This window comes from Cygnus olor, chromosome 12 (assembly GCF_009769625.2).
Source record: "Cygnus olor isolate bCygOlo1 chromosome 12, bCygOlo1.pri.v2, whole genome shotgun sequence".
Lineage (NCBI taxonomy): Eukaryota > Metazoa > Chordata > Aves > Anseriformes > Anatidae > Cygnus > Cygnus olor.
In genome coordinates this window covers 16,451,969-16,469,320 of record NC_049180.1, presented here as the reverse complement: position 1 = coordinate 16,469,320, position 17,352 = coordinate 16,451,969, and the positions used below count along the sequence as shown (strand labels likewise).

Here is a 17,352-nt window from a genome sequence, read left to right as displayed (position 1 = left end):
AATAATAATAATAAAAAAAAGAGGGTGCTATCACAGAATCATTTCCTGACATTGCCCGAGACAACGATCAGTTGCAGTTCCAGGAGCCTTCATGTTCTGAATAAGCTGGTTTGTTTCGCCTCCCAAGTGAACTGTAAAGCTACACTCAATGCATTACGAAATTTGAGTTGAATTTGGTAAGCCACGCTGTTAAAACATCTGATGGAAGAGAACCCGTGTCTGTTTTGTTTAATCCGCAGTTGTTTCTGGGGCCTAGCCCAGCGTGCCTTTCTGTCAGTAATTGCGGTGAGGTGTGGAGACAAGAGGTGGGCAGGTTTGCGCTAGTTCAGTGGAGCTGCTGCCTCCTGCCCTTCGCTCCCATTGCCCCAGCAGGTTGAGTGGCTCCGCTGAAGAAGCAGAGTGCAGAAATGAGAGCGGGGACGGCTCTGTGTCTGCCACCCTCGCCAGCGGCTGCCTGGCTACAGTGCTTACAGGCCTCAGGCTCTGGGACAAAAGACAAACCTGAGGGCTTTAGGGGGAAGAGCGAGGAAACAGCGGCATCCTTTTCATAAGGATGAAAGGGGATTGGGTTATAATTATAAAAAATCTTCTCTTATGAGGCCATTCACATCAGCAAAAGGTGTAGAAAAGGAGCATTTAATGTGAAATGGAGTTGTGACCAGAAGCAGCTACCCTTCAGGCCGCACGGTTTGTTGCTGCTAGCTGTATGCAGGCCGTGCTGGTTGCTGGCGGTAGGTGTGCTGAAGCTGATCTTGGGGTGGATCATCAAGGTGATCAGAAAGCTCCTCGTGTTCTTTTAGGGGGTTATTTGGATGGCTTGGGTTTGTTTTTGTTTGGTCTCCTTGTCCTCCCACTGGTTGGTGAAGAAAAACTGGAGAAAATCTCTTGACAGCGCACAGGAGTGGCAGCAACTTAGAACATGAGTGGGCAGGTAGCAACTTGGCAAAATGGCAAGGGGGAGAGCTCTTCTTTTTTTTTCCCCCTTGTTTGTAATTGTTTTCTCTCTTCTGCAGGCTTTCGCAGCCAAATCTTTGTAGTTTTACATTGAAATCAGCATTTTTAAGGGTTTTGCGGTCTTTTATAGTTTCTAAGCAGAAACAAAATGGCTTCATATAAGACCAAGTAGCCCAAACCTGAATACTTTTCAAGTAATATGGAAGTTGACTGAAGGCTATTAATCTGAGTAGTGCCTGTGTTGTTTAAATTGCAGTTAAAAGGTTGGATAAAAGCTGTCTCAGCATATTCAACCTGCCTGAGTTCACACACCTTTGTAACACCCGCCCTCGTGTCAGTTTTAACGTGGGGTAGTTTTATACACAGAAATGGCGAATGATAGATATGTCTTTAAGTGCATACAGCTGCAATGATCAAACGTAATTGTCTTCAGTTTTCACAATGTTTGTTTCACAGTACACACAGTAGTTCCCATCTGTTTTGCTATCAAGTCATTGACTTAAATTCTATTACTTGGCTGCCTGGACAAAAGCACGTAGATGCTGTGGGTCAGGATTGCTGTTCTGCTTTACCTGTGGGTTGGCTATAGTGGTTTCTTCTCTGGAACACCTAGAAGTTGGGCTGTTGAACAACTAGCCTGCATCTGCTTGATAGACTTGCAAGGGATGGTCTTTGAGCTGGTTAGTAACAGAGTTCCAGTGGATTGGTGCCAGCTTATTTGAGCCATTGTCAAAATTGTGTACAAAAAAAAAAAAAAATGGAAGCTTTTGGTAAAAAGGAAAACTTGAAGAGTTCAGTGTATTCTGTGTGCAACGTGTCTTTTTGTCGTATATTGTGGATGGGGTGTATCTTATTTCAGGTGCTAATTTTTCACCTTTCTTTAGGTAGAGATTGAATTTATTATTCATAAGACTCTGATTACAGAACGCTAAAAGGCTTTCTGGGTTTCTGAGCAAAAACAAGCTTGGATTTTATTTGGCTTTTTGTTTTGCTTTTTGATCATTCTTGCAGTTTTGGAAAAATGCAAATGCTTAGCTAGCTTCCTCTTCTGACTCATAAGGCATCCAAGTAAGCTGCTGCATTATGGCAGATCTTGTTCCTTTCCAGACAGGTGCTTTCTGAAAGATTCTTTCCCATTGGAGACTAACTTCCTTTCTGGGAGTAAGAAAAAAAAAATTAAGTTTTAGACCACTGTATCAGACTTGTCTCTACATATAAATCTGAGCATGTGAATTCTTCCTGACTTCAGACAGCCAAACTTGTGAATTTATCTCCCTTTCAGGGTGGGAGAGAGAAAACATCAAAAGAAAAAAGAAAAAAAGTGTAGAAAGTAGTAGTTTCTGAAACTGATAGGAAAGTACCTACAGCACTCTCCTCTTTGTTTTGTTATGTTATTATTGTGCATAGAGAATTGAAGTAAATTTGAGTAATCAGGATGGAAGTACAGAAATTAATTTTTTTCATGATATATTATCCTAAATTGTACATTTCCTGTATTAAACCTTTTTTTGAAGAGGGAGGAGTGATAAACCCTGTGTTTCTGTGAATATATAATTTTCTTGAATCTCCAGAATTGGTAGATTTTAATTTATACATTGAAAAGTTCCTTTTCAATCGTGTTAATTCTAGAGAGCAACACTATGCTTATATCAGTTAGGCCTTCACAACAGGATCAATAGCTTAAATGTTGTAATAAATGGGCCTGTACGCACTACAGCCTTTGCTTTTTTACAAGAGTTCAGCCATTCCGTAATGTAGACAGTTCAACTGTCCTGTCAGTTGGGCAAGTTGAAGGTGCTCTGATGAGTCGGTGGGAAGGAAGACTAGAAAACTCAAGGTGATGTAAACGCTGCTCAGCTTGAATTTACAACAGGAGTAACAAACCGGGTGTGAAAGATGGATATTTTGGCCACTCAGACCAAGCACTGCTGAAGAAATCTGGGTCCCAACAGGATATCCGTGGTTCTTTCCTTTTGATGCACTGTAATGGCTTCTAGGAAAGGGGGGAGAGGAGGAAGGTAGCAAGGAGACTGCTTACAGAATTGCCAAGACTGCTCTTTAGCAGAGGGAAGTTGAGGGCTTCTTTTGTTGGAGTAGGGAGAAAGGGAAGGATGATGTGGTGTCCAAGGGGTGCCTTTTGCAGCTGGTGGTCCCAACACCTAGAGCATCTCAAGTGGGTGCTCGGAGGTCTAGGGAGGACTGAGCTCATTTTCCTTGCCTCAGATCCTGCTTAAATCCTGTGTGCTTCATGCCATTTGCCAAAGAACAGCTATCTCAGAGATGTACCTAATTTGGCTAAATTTGATCAATGGGTTGGTTAGAAATTACTAAGAACTTGGAGGCGTAAATGCACAACCTGGTATGATGTGGTTGTGTAGCCTTGCTTTTTTTAAAACAAACTGGAGGAAAACTGAGCAGCTGTGAGCTGGGCAGCAACCTCGCTGAACGTTTTAAAGCTCAATCTTTCTTTTAAGACACAAGTCAAAGAATGTGTGATTATTGACGCTGCCTTAGTAGGTTTCTGGCTGCCACGGGATGTGTTGGATGAGGAGCAGTGGGACCAGGTCTGGCGGTGCCTGCAGAGTGCTTGCTGTCAGCAAACAGTTGTGATGCTGGCATTTCTGCTCTCCTTGCTCATGGTACCACCAGGCTGCTTTTTAGCAATTCAGCACATAGTAGCAGGAATAGAAAATGTTCCACAGTAAGCTTTTACTTGCTACATTGTGTTGCTACGTGCTATATTTTCAAGAGACCTTGTGTTTGCAAACAGGAAAGAGGGAATACTGAATCATTCTTCTGGAGGAGAATTTAATTTCTGTTTGTGTATTTATTTTGGTGGTGATTGTTTATGAAATTTTATAATACGTATTTGTATATTTATCTCTTTTTGCAAAGCCTCCAAAAATAACTCCAGGTAAATGTCTGAAAAGACGACTTACCTTGTGGGAAGAAAAAAAAAAAACTAAAAAAAAAAAACCACCCTTCAGCTAAGTCATTTAGGGGTTTCCTGTTGCTTGCTTCCATTTTGTGATGTGGTTTTGTTTTTCCTTTATCAGTATTATGAAAGTTAGGAAATAAAGTGTAATCTTATTCTACTTTTTTTGAACAGAGAACACAAGCTTAGTAAGCTTTCTTCATTTTTGAAATCGGAGATGTTATAGTACTTTTGTCTAAAGAAAAGCTTACATTCAGTACAGTAAAAATTATTTCTTACCTTCCCTAACAGCATTTTATATTTACATGTAATATCAGTACAGGGAGTCCCTTTACTTTGGATCTGCAATATAATGTAAAATTCAACTGAATTCAATCTTGTCAGAGAGTAGTTTCATACAGAACAAAGTTAACAGCTTATTCTGCTTTGCTCCCATATTGTTACTTAGCAGGTTCTTGAAGCACTGCTTGTGCTGGAATGAGAGATGATTTTAACTAACCCATGTTCAGTGATGAAAGACTAAAACTCACTGCAGTTTGGGTTAATAATACATTTTTATGGAGTACAAAGGACTTTAAAAAAAATAAAATGATAAACAGATAAGTTGGAGAGAGCTGTTCCATTTTGGTGCTTTGAAGCATTCTATTCCACACTGTTACAGAAGCTGTTGGACTTCCTTGACCTGTTAAATAAAAGTTTTCCTATTGCAAAACCAGGAGTATGTTTCAGTAGAAGCTGCCTCTTACCTGTACTTTTTAAGAATATCTTTGATGTTTTGAGATTTCAGTGGATCAATACATTCATAGGACTTTGTTTGGGGGTTTTGTACTCTAATGCCCAGTCTCTTTAAAATCAGAAAGATCTGTGTTATTTTCTTGTCTGTAAGTATTTGGCAAGTTATCTTACACGTCTATTTCCAGATACTTGCACAGGTCTTGTTTGAAACCAGTGAGGTGAAATGTGACATTCCTTTTATAGACTATTGAGTTAAGTAAACTTTTTTTAAGAAGTTAAATAATTGTAAAAATTGGCAGGTAAGATCAGTCGAGAGTGTAAGAAAGAAACCAAGTAGAGGTGCTTTTTTTGTTGGAAACATTCACGTATTTGGGAGAATAAAGCTAAGACTTCTGGATCCAGAGGACTGGCATTAGAGGCTTTAGAAAGTCTGCAGAGATATGGCATGGCTCCAAAACTGCTCTGAACTTTAGTAATTCAAATCTACAGTGCATTCACAAGTCCAGTTGACTTGAATGTGATCGTTACCTTTTTTCGTACATAGGAGCGCGGCGTTGAGGCTCACGCTGACTGCAGCGGTACTTCTGGCAGGGTGCCCACCCTGTGGCTGCAGCAAAAACCATGCCATGCATCAGCCTGGGATCAGTGCAAGTACTCAGTGCTACTAGTTCAGCATGTGACAGACAGCACCTGAGAAATGCCACCAAGGAAGTTGGTTTTGTTGGTGTTGTATGTAATTTTCCAAATAGCTGTGTTCAGTACTACAGACTAGAACAAAAGAAATTGGTACATGATGGGCACAGCACTCCAGGCCACTGAAAGCTGACATGCATCCAGTGCAGTAGCTTGGCAGGGTGAGCAGGATGAAGTTCTCAATTTCTTTCATTTCCTGGCAGTTTAATACGCTCCATTACATAGTACTTCCTTTAAGATATACTGGGAGACAGTTTTTATACCACTACCGAATATTCAGAAAAACAATTCATCTGTGTTTGGTGCTGAGCCCCCAAAATGTCTCTGCTCAAACAAAATCTTCCACACACAAACATGCACACTACAGATTCGTTCTCCAGTATCAGATGCTGCCTTTGCAGCAACAACCTGCTAGTATTCGTGTATGACATGAAAAGCACTTGCTTCTTTCTTCCTAGGAAGATGAGTAAGGTTGCTGGCCTTTACATCAACATTTTCATTTCTACGTAAATTTAAAACTTATCATAAGCCTAGTGTTAAATGTGTGGTAAGGTATGACCTACAGTAGCCAAATTTACATTCAAAAGTGACTATTATACAGACACAGACTGTTGGCTTGTCACTTGGCTGTAGTTGTCAGCCATTCATTTATCAACATTACAGGTAACAAATATGGGAGACAGCAAAGGTACTTTTTTTTCCCTGTATCTTTGTTTTTTTTGTTTTTTTTTAATCTGTCTAACACTTCAATGTTAGTTTGGGTTAGGTTTCATAAATGTATGTCTTAAAATTCTGTAACCCTGAAACACTGAATCGTTTATAAGAGCTGATAAGATACAAGCAGAGTGCAGAGTATTCTCAGCATAACGAAAGAATCACAATTTAGAATGTTTCATTGACTCTCCTAATAGTTCCATATATACACCAAAAAGGAAGGAAAAATTATAGAACCCCATGGATCTTCGTGCAACAGTGCTCTTAGTTCTGTAGAGCAATCCCAACAAATGGTACGGGGCAACTTTTGAACAGAAAATAACAAGCAAGTCAGAAGGAACTCTGAAGGGGAGGAAAAAAGGGTTTTCTGGAGAAAAGAAACCCTCTTGCATGTTTAGATGATCTTTCTGTCAATTGTGTGGAAGCAGCTTGATTTAACTGAAGTTCTTGTCACAGTAAGTCATCAAAAGACAAATCACTGCCTCTTCTGGAATTGCCATTCAGCAAAGGATTCTGCATGCACGTGGGGTGACGCATTTGTCTTGTAAGTGATCTTCTACAAATAGACTGTACAGGGAGTGAGCTGGTATCTTCTTTTTTAATAGATTTCTTTTTGATTATAAAACTGTCATAAAACCACCACTAGAGTTAATTATGCAGGCTTCTGTAAAGAAAAAGATTTTAGAATACTAGAATGGAATTCAGAAGTCATTGAACTGAGTTCATGCATTTTTTGATTTGCATTCCTAAATACAGTTTTGTGATTCAAATGATAAATGTATGTTCCTTTAAGAGTTTTCTCTGGGATAGCTTAAAGCAATTGCAGTTTCCGAATTCTGATGTGATTCTAATATGAAAATATACGACAGTCTAATTTGAACAGAAATACAAACAATACTGATCATGATCATATATACAATTCTTCCTATATTTGTGTCACAGCTGGGATATTGATACTGTTTTGGTGGCTTGACATGCACAAAGGAATTCCTTGTTTAGTAATAAACAGGGACAAAGATGATGAAGTGGTAATGCATGAAGATCAGGTTTCCAGGTGGCTAATTTTAGCTGCTTTCAGTGCAGTAGATGTCAAGGTCATCTTGATTTGCCTAATGATCTGGTAGACTAGCAAGAACTTGTTATGCTCTCGCCATACAGTACTTCATGCTTGCAGATCTTCTGCATCTTCCTGCAGCTGTCTGCTGCCAGTAGAAGGAAGAGTCTTTCAAGGCATTGCAAATGTAACCCTTAGCTTTCTATTTTTTAGGATGGTTGGGATCATAATTTATTTTGTAGTGGTAGTTGCTGTTTGGGTGAGCTGATCCACAAGTGAAAATAATTATTAAAAAAAAAAAAAGGAAGGGGGTTATATAATTGTAGTCAGGAATGTGTGACTAATGAAAATACCAGGGAAAGGCATCACTAGGCCTTAGAGTACATCAAGAATGGACACAACTGAAGAGAGAAATTTGGTCTTAAAGACTCTGTGCACACAGAAGGGAGAGCCATACTGCTCCAGCATGGTGGCCATACCTACTGCCAAGCAGGGTTTCTTACAGTAGAAGCAACGCCTGGTTTGTGGAGCAGGTAAGGCAGGGCCTGTGAGGGTTTTCTAGGAGATGGAGGCTTCTGCTATGTTAAACTCCTCTTTTTCTTCTTGGGACTTCCTTTGTAGTGATATGCAGGGGATGTGGAGAAAGTGTGTGTTGTCATGGAGCAAATTTAAAGTGCATTTAGGTCTTGAAGGGGGGGGGGGGGGGAAAAGGCAAGCACAAACAGAGGTTTGTCCTTGCTGTGAGAAATGCTGTTAGGCCAGAGAAGTGCTGGGCTGATGAAAGCCATGCTGAAGTGTTGCAGAAATTCCTTCCTGTGAAAAGCCTCCTCAGTAGGGTATTCCCAGGTATCGGGAAGACTGCTGTCACGATTGTTTCTGGGTATCATCTGGTAATTTGATTGTTTTTACGTGAGTTTAATTAAGATACCAGTCAGACGTGTAGAATACCTTCTGCCCCTTTAAGACAGCACGTTGGTGTCTTTTGAATGCCGTTGAAGAGAAGATGCTTTGCTGGCAGCTGTGAATCAGGGCATATGTGGGGAAGCCTACAGCTCTTGTTTTATCTGTTCCACCCTTAATATTTCTTAGGGATAGCTCTTCCACGTGACCAGCAGGCAGCCCGTACCTGCTGCTGCTAATGGCTTTAGTGGGCGGCAGCATGAAGTCGACACGGGATTGATGTGGTTCCCCACATTTCCCTGCTGCCACAGCTCTCCGAGCAGCAGCAGGGAACTGCCACGAGCTCGGTGGTGTCCGTGCACGCCGAGGCTGTCAGCAGCACCACAGACCCTGGAGCTTGCTCCGTGCAGGCTCGAGACAACATCACATTGGTTTACATTCAGTTCTATCAGGATGATTATCTTTGCAGCCATGAAAACTAAAAGCATATTTTTCCGAACAAAATACTCAGTTTTTTAAATACATCTGCCTCAGGGTTTTTCTTTCCACCTTCTCCTACATGTTTGTCAGTTAAGCATTTCTATCTCGATGCTGATAGATGAAATAGGTTTGTAAGCCGCTGGCAAAAGGACGTGCTCCTTTAGGGTGTTTGATCGGCGTCCCCTCTGAGCGAGGGGGAAGGGGTGTTTTTGGCTTGGCAAAAGGCTTTGTCCTTTTTCTTGTGGATGCTGTGTAGCTTTCAGAATTTATTTCCAGTGTGCATGATTTTATAACTGCTTATGAGTTTATTTCAGGATGAATTGGTAATCAAAATAAAAGACCTCTGCAGCATCAGATCCTTTATGTTGCTGTGGTTGCTAAGTACATGCAGACATTGTCCTTTGTAATGCACGGGTGGTTCTGGTTCTTCTAATCTCAGCTCAGTTGTGTTGCTTTCCAGTTTTGTTTTTTGTGACGATGGTGACTTCCCTGATGCAGGTTTCACTATGGCTTTATTTAGCTTAGAATGGTTGGCTGGTGCCTTCCGGTATCTTCGTCAATGTCATTCCCGTATGGTTAGAAATGGCACAGCAAAACCGAAAGAGTACGTTCTCAGTCCTCTAACCAACAGTTAGCTTACTGTTGGTGGAGTGCAGGAGATGTAACTTAAAAACAGAAGGAATAGTATGGAGCACAAAGCAGTGGGCCAGCCCCAGGAATTAAAACACACAGTAGCCTCGTCCAGCATACTCATGATTTTACAATAAGAAAGTAAAACAAGTTGTTGAGGAATAACTTGCGGGGCAGCTCTGAGGAGATGTAGCCTGAGAAATTTCATCTTAAAGTAACAAAACACTTAGGAAGAGGATTTCAAAAGAATTACCCAAAAGCTACCATGGTTATTCTTGCCCACTTAATTATCAGGCACACTTTTTTGTTTGTTTCCAGCCCTAGAATGGTTCAGGAAGGCATCCGTTCATTCTGAAAGTCCTCTAACTGTACTAACTTCAGTAGTATTTGGCTTAGAGCTGAAATCATACTGTGAGTGCCTTAGGAAACTTCTTTTTGTTTAACTGATCTCAAAAAACTAAAATAGTACATTATTTAGCATTGTCCTGAGTTATGAAATGGTAACTCTAACAGAAACTGCCGTCATTTATCTTTCATATATTGCATAACCGTAACGTGGAAGCGTCTTGGCTAGAGTTCTAAAAGCAAAATTAAAATTTAATAATTGTCTCTGTGGTGAAGCTGCATATGTGCAGAAATATCTTCTGGATTTAGGTAATACTGTTAACTAAAGGATTATTTCATGTACCGATACCACTAATGTTTTTAGTGGACAATTGAAGTTCATTTTGAAGTGAATCTTAAATAGAAGTAAAATCCTGGTCAAGTGTAAGGCCTAGTCTTAACAGTCAAAATCCTAACAGAAATCATATCCTGAGCTATTTCTTGATTCTTCTTCAGTGGGCTTCTGAGGAGGAAAAAAATAAAAGGAGGTTTTGCTAGGAAATAGCTGTGATGACAAAGGTGGGTTAAATAACTCTGGAGAGTTACTAAAAAATAACTTTTTTGTGTTCTTTGAGAACACATGTGAAAATGCATCTGGTCTTTTAAAATAGCACTTGAAACAACCTTAAAATAAGGAGGACTTTTCCATAAAGCCATGTCCCATATAATTGAGGGGGCCCTCACCACAAGGTCTGCATAGACCTGGGCTGGGGGAGAGGCTGAGATCCAGTTCAGGATTTCTTCCTTCTGTAGGAAGCAGCGAAGCCTGTAAGCGAGTCCTTACGTGGTCACTGTTGCTGCTTATAGTGCTGAACTGCCTTTGGAAGGGGGAAAAAAAGAGCAAGGTATGTCGGAGGACAAACTGGGTTTGAGGCCCGAGGCTCTGAGTGCAGCGTGCGTCGCCACCCCCCGCGTCGATGTGAGACCTGGAGCGCTTCAGGGAAGCCCTGGCCCCACAAACAGTCCGTGCCCCCGTTTCCAGCCCGAACCAAGGCACAGCAGTGGTGTACTGTGAGCGGTGGAAGGGGAAGAGTTAATCCCTGTACCACATGTAGGGAAGAGCAGTCCGTTGGGGGTTAAATTGCAGAGCCTAATGGAATAATAACTGGTAGCACCATCTGCTGGCCTACTTCCGCAGAAGGAGTCAGTATTTTTAACGACATCTCTAATATTCATGCTGATGCATTTTGATGCTTTGTGCATTCATTTCTTTCTGTGCTTTGTTGGAATCTGGCTATCTGCTTACGGCCCTGGTGGAAACCCCGCTGCTGAGGGGCGGCAGGCGGGCTGTGCCCTACCTGAGTTGGACGATCGGTGGACGGACGCCTGTCAAGGGAGAAATATGTTGATAAATCCCAATGTGTGTTTGTGGAAGGTTGTGCATATCTTGGCTGCAGCTTGCTAAATAGGCCATTTAGCAATCTTCTTTCAATGCTTTTTTCTTGAGCACTGCCTGGGGTGCTGAAAAAGCAGAGGGCAAGCCTTTGTCTGACGCCAAAAATGTCTTCAGTGAAGAGGCCAAGAGGAAGGGTAAGTGAAAGCCTGAATGAGTGGGAGGAGGAGGGGTTCTTTGGGCTAAAAGGCTAATGGGATTGAATAACCTTCCTTATTACTGGCTGCTGCTGCGGGAGCCGTGCTGCATCGCCATCTTGAGCTTGTGGCTGTTTTCTCGAGTCTCGGTTATTTGTTATAGCCTGTAGGCCTTAAGGTGGCATTTTAGAGAGTGATCCTAAACCTTGCCTCCTTCCCGCTGCCGCAGCACTGCTATTAAGCCTTTGATGAGGCACGTATAGAAAATGTATCCAGTGAAGTGCACTGGATTTGGCCTGAAAATGTGTTTGGAAACTCCTGGTGGCTTTTCTTCATGCTGTAGTCAGAGGCGCATTTACGGGTGAGAATGTAACATAACTGTTATCTGCTGGTTGTTTTTTTTTTTTGTCTGTTTGAATAGGAAATTCTTTCCATTCCTCAAAGGGGGGCGGGGGCAGGAGGGAAGAAAGCAAAAACATGTCTTCTGCTCTCTTTAAAGAGCGGCTGCTCATTTGGAATTGAATTCTTTGCGTAAACAACCTGCATCAATGAAATAGTGCTTAAAAACCCGAAAGCAAAAACAAGACGTGCATTTTTGAATGAATGTACTATGTTGATTTAAATAAAATGATCAGAAAGCAGTATTTTTGGATTAATACAGAGCTGCATGGGCTTAGTTTTGGTTTTGTCTTTTTTAATCTCGATTTTGTTCGGCATCAATTCTGGTTACCACCGAGTTGTCTTGTGGATATTATGTCTACCGTAAGATCTATGTGGTCCTGGTATCATACCGAAGAAGAAATACTGATGCTGTTACCTTTGGGAGTTCTTGGCTTTCTCAGATTTTATGAGAAGAATATCTACTGGAGATGTCTGAGATTTGTGTCAAACGTATGGGAATGCTTGGAAGGTTAGGGATCGGTGTGTCTAACTACAGAGGAGGAAAGAACGCGGAGAGAATTTTGTGAAGATTTTTTTCCTGATTTTCAGTATGTAGACTGCTTGTGTAAAACCAACAATTGATGTTCTTATTCTGAAACCCACGCCATTCTGTGGTAAAAACAGAGTTTCTTCTTTGTTGTGTCTGTATAAGTCTCTGCCAGTTTAATTTTTTTTATGTGCGATTCTAGATTAAAAACACTTTTCTTTTAAGAAATTTTCAGATTGTTAAAATAAGGGGATTTTGTTTACTTTGTCTCTTTCTACAGCCTCCTTCCTCCAAGAAGACTGATGGTTCAGGATCATATACTAAGTTGCAGAATACCCAGGTGAGGGCAATGTCTGAAAAGAAGCAGAAGAAAAAAGCAGACTCTGAAAGTAAACAAGAGAAGGCAAATCGCATAATATCTGAAGCGATTGCAAAAGCAAAAGAGAGAGGAGAGAGAAACATTCCACGAGTAATGAGCCCTGAAAACTTCCCCAGTGTTTCAGCTGAAGGAAAAGAGGAAAAGAAAGGTAGAAAAGTTAAAACCAAACCCAAGGACAAGGAGACCAAAAAACCAAAAACTGGTTCCTCAACCAAAATTAAAGAGAAAACAAAAATTGGGTAAGTAGATTTAAATGTTGTCTTCTCTTCAGATTGCATATCTGTGATTAAAATAAAAACTGCTTACTGATAATATTCTCCTTCGCTGCCTACACAAAATTCTTACTAATTAAGTCCATGTGTGGACTTTGTTGTTCAGGAACAAGAATGCTTTTTCTCTTCAGATAAGATCATTTGAGAACTGTTCTTTGAAATGAATGGCTTCTGTGTTTTAAATCCATTTCCTACATTTCTTTATACTTATTTTGAAGTATAAACAATGCCAAAGTCTCTTAGTATCTTTTCGTCCACTGTTGTAATCGGTTCCGACTCCAAATTAAGTTTATCTAATATTATAAATGCTGTCTTTATCAATTCTGGTATATATCTTTAATCTGTGATACTATGAATATTCTTACAGATACCACACGGGGTATTATAAGTAAAGTGCATATTGGAAAATTTGTATTCTAAGTATTTTGTAGTCTTCAGTCATATTGACTTAATCTGCCCTCTTAAAGGTTTTGCAGACTCAGCTGGATCAAGCTGGGTTGATGCCCTGGGGGTAAGAAGCCTTCAAAAGACATGTTAGATGTTAGAGCGCTGCAGAACATTCGATACATGGCACTCCTCCTGACTTCAGAGCTAACCTAGTTCTCCAGTATAAGGAGGACTGTTAAAGGAAAGAGTGTGATTTCCACTGTTAAGTGTGTCAGTCAGGACTTGAAACGGAAATTTTAGCTACGATTAGATTTTTGTTTGAAATGGTATGCCCTTTTTTCAGTAACAGACGTAGGAACTGGCATGTCTGTCCATATTTAAATGTCTCATATGCATATGTATATTTTCATTTATATGGAGGAGAAATGAATGTTCTTTTAATCAGCCTATTTCTCTGCTTGCATGCTCCAAACAAACCACTTCCCTGAGAAGTTATCCGATAGTATAAAGGTTACTACTCTAAACCTAACTTGATTCTTAACCTGAACTTTCCTGGTCTTAATTTTTTTCCCTTCTACTTAAGGGTTTGCAAATGAATGCTGCTTATACTTGTTAGCTCTTCATTGTGTTTCCTTCTTCTCCTGCTCTCCCCCTTCACCCCTCTGGTCTTGTTTAAGGGGGGCGAGTTGGACATATACTTCCAAAGTTGATTTCCCTTTCATGTTTCTGAATTTACTCATGTTCTATAATAGGTAGGCGTTTTGTGGGTCTTTCTTACCAGGAAACTTGCGCACTGTTGTTTAGCTACTGTCAGTTTCTGGAACCTTTATGTGAATTGCTCTAGGTGCTTTGTAGCCATTTGTCTAGGTAATTAACAAAACATACTGGAAAAGAATCCTTACGATATGCTACATAATTCCCATAATATTTTTGCTGCCTTAAAGTCAGAATAGTGAAATGAGCTTTTACCTTTGATTAACACTTCTGCATTCGGTTTTCTGTCTTCATGAAATGCTTAGCTGTGCACATCAATTTGCATCAGTTCTCAAGACTGCACAAGGTAGTATCAAATGACAAGTAGACATTTGTCAAACTGGGTTTTTAAGTGATGTTTGTGCTTGATCCCAAGTACGCTGAAGCTGGCAGACAGCTTTAGTTCGGTACAGTCAACTCTGTAATTTTTCATTGAACTGCGAAGGTTTGCCTCCCTGTTATTTATCAGTCTAATCGAGTAATGCCCCAGTAGTATGCTACCTTGCAGCATGGGTAAGTTAAGTTAACAATGTGGGACAGATACATGAAGAATTAGGAGTCAGATCATATTTGAGAGCTGTGAAAGGAGTCTTCTAGAGCCACAACTTATGGATTCTACCAAATTTCCATATACTTTAGTGGACTGCTGTAAATCTAATGCTTCTGGATGCCCATGTGCTTCATTTTTGTATCTGAATATGTTTTTATGTTGGGTTAGCACTATTTTACAGTTTTATAAATAAATACATATCTTTATATAAATAAAATACCAAGTGTTTAGCATGAGTGTATACCACAGGGTATACACTGGATAGCAATAATTGCAAGAAGGCTCTGTTTTCTGTTTAAAAATAATCCTACCAGATTTTGTTTTCTTTGTAATTGTACCTTTTGATCTTATGGAAGTAGAACACTTACTATAGTATGGCTATAACTGGCTATTCAAAGGTGTTTAAGAAAAAGTGTGGTTACCAAGGTTTTTAATGAAATTTGATTTACCTAGGGAGGAACAAAATGAAATCCAATAATTCATAAAGGTTTTAGATGATTAAAACAGCTTTTCTAAAGGTTTCTTCATGTCTGACATTACTAGAAAAATACTTCTTAATGAATCTCAGCACATTCTGCAAATTGTGATATCAAAATAGTATTAGGATTTTAAACGTGTGGGTTGCTACATCCATTTTCCCCTTTATCTTAAAATAAAACAAACTCCTATTGAATCTTGGGAGAAAGTTCTACTGTGTTCAATTAATACTTGATTAAGATTGTAAGATTGAGTGCTTTATTGGGCAAGGAGATGGGAGGACTTGAATTCCGTGAGAACTTTGTGTTTGGGAGGTGGTGTGGAACTGTGAGTGCTTGAGAGATGTGAAGTCACACTCATTTTTCAGGTGACTCCTGTTTGGCTTTAATCTCATCTCTCACATCCCTTTGTGCATCAGACGTAGCCTGTCCAATACAAGCACAAGTGTACCTTCTCTGGTGCAGTACTCGAACAGCAAGCTCGTACGCAGATTGGGATCAAGGATTTAATGAGGATCTTAGGTCCCAGCTGTGTAGCATGTCGTGTGCTCCTCTCGAGGAGGATTGAGAGAGGTACAGTTACCCAGCTGTGAAAATGATACGCCCTGCCTGGCTGAACTGGCAGAGCTGGAGCTGGCACACAAGTTGCTGAACAGACCTCATTAAAATGGCCTGCTAGTCAACAGGCTTTATTAAAAAGGAAAAAAGAAAAAATGAGCATTTAAATACAATGCAATGCAATGCAACTTTTACTGGCATTGAGTAGCCCTCATCTAGGATCAAGATAAGTTTTAGCTACTGTGTTTCTGGATATCGGGGACAGCATGATTTTAATCTTTTTCTCCCTAATTAAGCATAATTAATTGGTGTGTCTTTGGGGGCTTCATGTTAACTGTTTACCTTTTCTGTCACGATTCCTCTGAGATTTATATAAAAAAAAATAAAAACCACAATAATTCTTTCCAATTGATCACTGCTAGTTATAAACTACTAGGAATTACTTTCTAGGCAGGCTATATTTTCTTTCTAAAGGTTCCGATTAAGGTTTTTTATCCTCTGACCTGTTGAAGTCAAAGAAACAAGACTTGTTCATTTCAGTCCTCTGGTTTAGAAATAGAATCAATAATTAGTAAAGCTTCTGTGCTGTAAGCATTGCTGAAAATAAATGACTAAATTCCTTTACCAAAAGTGTCATAAGTGTATGACAAATTATTAGCAGTATAAGAATGCATGTATAATGTATTTAGTATTACCAGATACGGAAATGGTTATCTTTATATGTTCATTACTTACAAAGTTAACTGTTTAAAAATTAAGTTACTTCAGTGGTTTCTCAGGACTGCAGAACTGCTTTTCATGTAGTGTTGATTTAGCAAAGCATATTGAGTTTTAGAAATCTAAATACTTAATATTTTTGTGTAGAACTTGTATTTATTTACAAGCATTTGAACTGCTTATGATACCAGTTCTTCCATTTAAGGTGATACATATTTAAACTCGAAAGTCTACCTTTAGCATTTTATGTAAAGGATAGAAGAATTAGGAATTTGTGAACGTTCTGTTGTTCAAGAAAGTAGATTGGCATTTAGATTTATAGCTCTCAATGTACTCCCACCTACTCAAACACAAAATTAAATATCATGGTCCTGATTAAAAGCAGTAGCTCAGCATTAGTGATATAAAAGGCAATACCATTAGACTATATTTAAGATTTTTTTCAATTGCTAGGTAGTTTTGTTTGTTTTTAAATAAATAACTAAATAAATTCCCCCAAACCACAGGAATTAGATTTACAAAAGTTCATTTGGGGATCATAGCCCATAAGTTCAAAACTGTTTCCTGTTATCAGAAATGGGTGTATCATTTCATGTGCTAAAAGGACAGTGCTGATTTTTTTATTAACCCTTAAATTGCATAATAATGAATCCAGCAAGTCCTACATGATCCTGTTAACTACCCAAATGAGTAAATATTACTGTCTTGAAATGGGTCTCAGATGTACTTTTTACAGTACAGAGCCTTTTTAGGACCCAAGATCCTGGTAGAAAAATCTTTATATTATCACTTGTTGATATGGTACTGTCAAGATGGTTTGAATCCTTTCTAAACCCAGCAGCAGGAGACATGGGGATGGAAAAAAAAAAAAAAGGAAGTGATTCACCTATTAGCTGATCCTGCATCATTTAAGGTTAAATGCAAGAACTTGGAGTGAATTTCCTAGAAAGTAGACATTGTCGATTGTCTTGTATGTTTTATATAAGTCGGGAAATGCTGGCTCTATGATCTATGCTCAAGTAGAGGAGATGTCACTGAATGTCTTTGTTCCATCAGATCGTAACCCTCTTTTTTCACGACTAGAAATCGCACACATTTCAGATTCGATCGTCTTCCTGGGATGTGTTTGCGTTGAACCATGACTCATTGGCGTAGTTTTCTCTGCTCCCAAACTCTAGTTTTGATGCACCAGTTGGGTTTAAGTGACAGAAACTGAAGTCTGCTAACCTACTACGAAGTATTTGAATGCCAAACAATATGGACTTATTAACAACAACAACAAAAAAACAACATACTTGTTTTTTCTCTTGCATTATTATTCCA

The 17,352-nt window shown here is 39.6% G+C and overlaps 1 protein-coding gene across 13 annotated transcripts in view; it reads left to right on the top strand.

Moving 5' to 3' along the window:
* CHD9 (chromodomain helicase DNA binding protein 9) overlaps positions 1–17,352 on the top strand; it is a 94,396-nt gene that overhangs the window by 28,045 nt on the left and 48,999 nt on the right. For 7 of the 13 annotated variants that reach the window (XM_040570895.1, XM_040570900.1, XM_040570897.1 and 4 more), the window contains one exon: positions 12,218–12,555. In XM_040570895.1, the coding sequence (XP_040426829.1) occupies positions 12,218–12,555 (338 nt within the window). Of the gene's footprint in view, positions 1–2,707; positions 2,792–10,313; positions 11,010–11,113; positions 11,371–11,482; positions 12,065–12,217; positions 12,556–17,352 lie in introns of those variants that run through there. The other 6 variants (XM_040570907.1, XM_040570903.1, XM_040570901.1 and 3 more) reach the window with 6 other exon arrangements.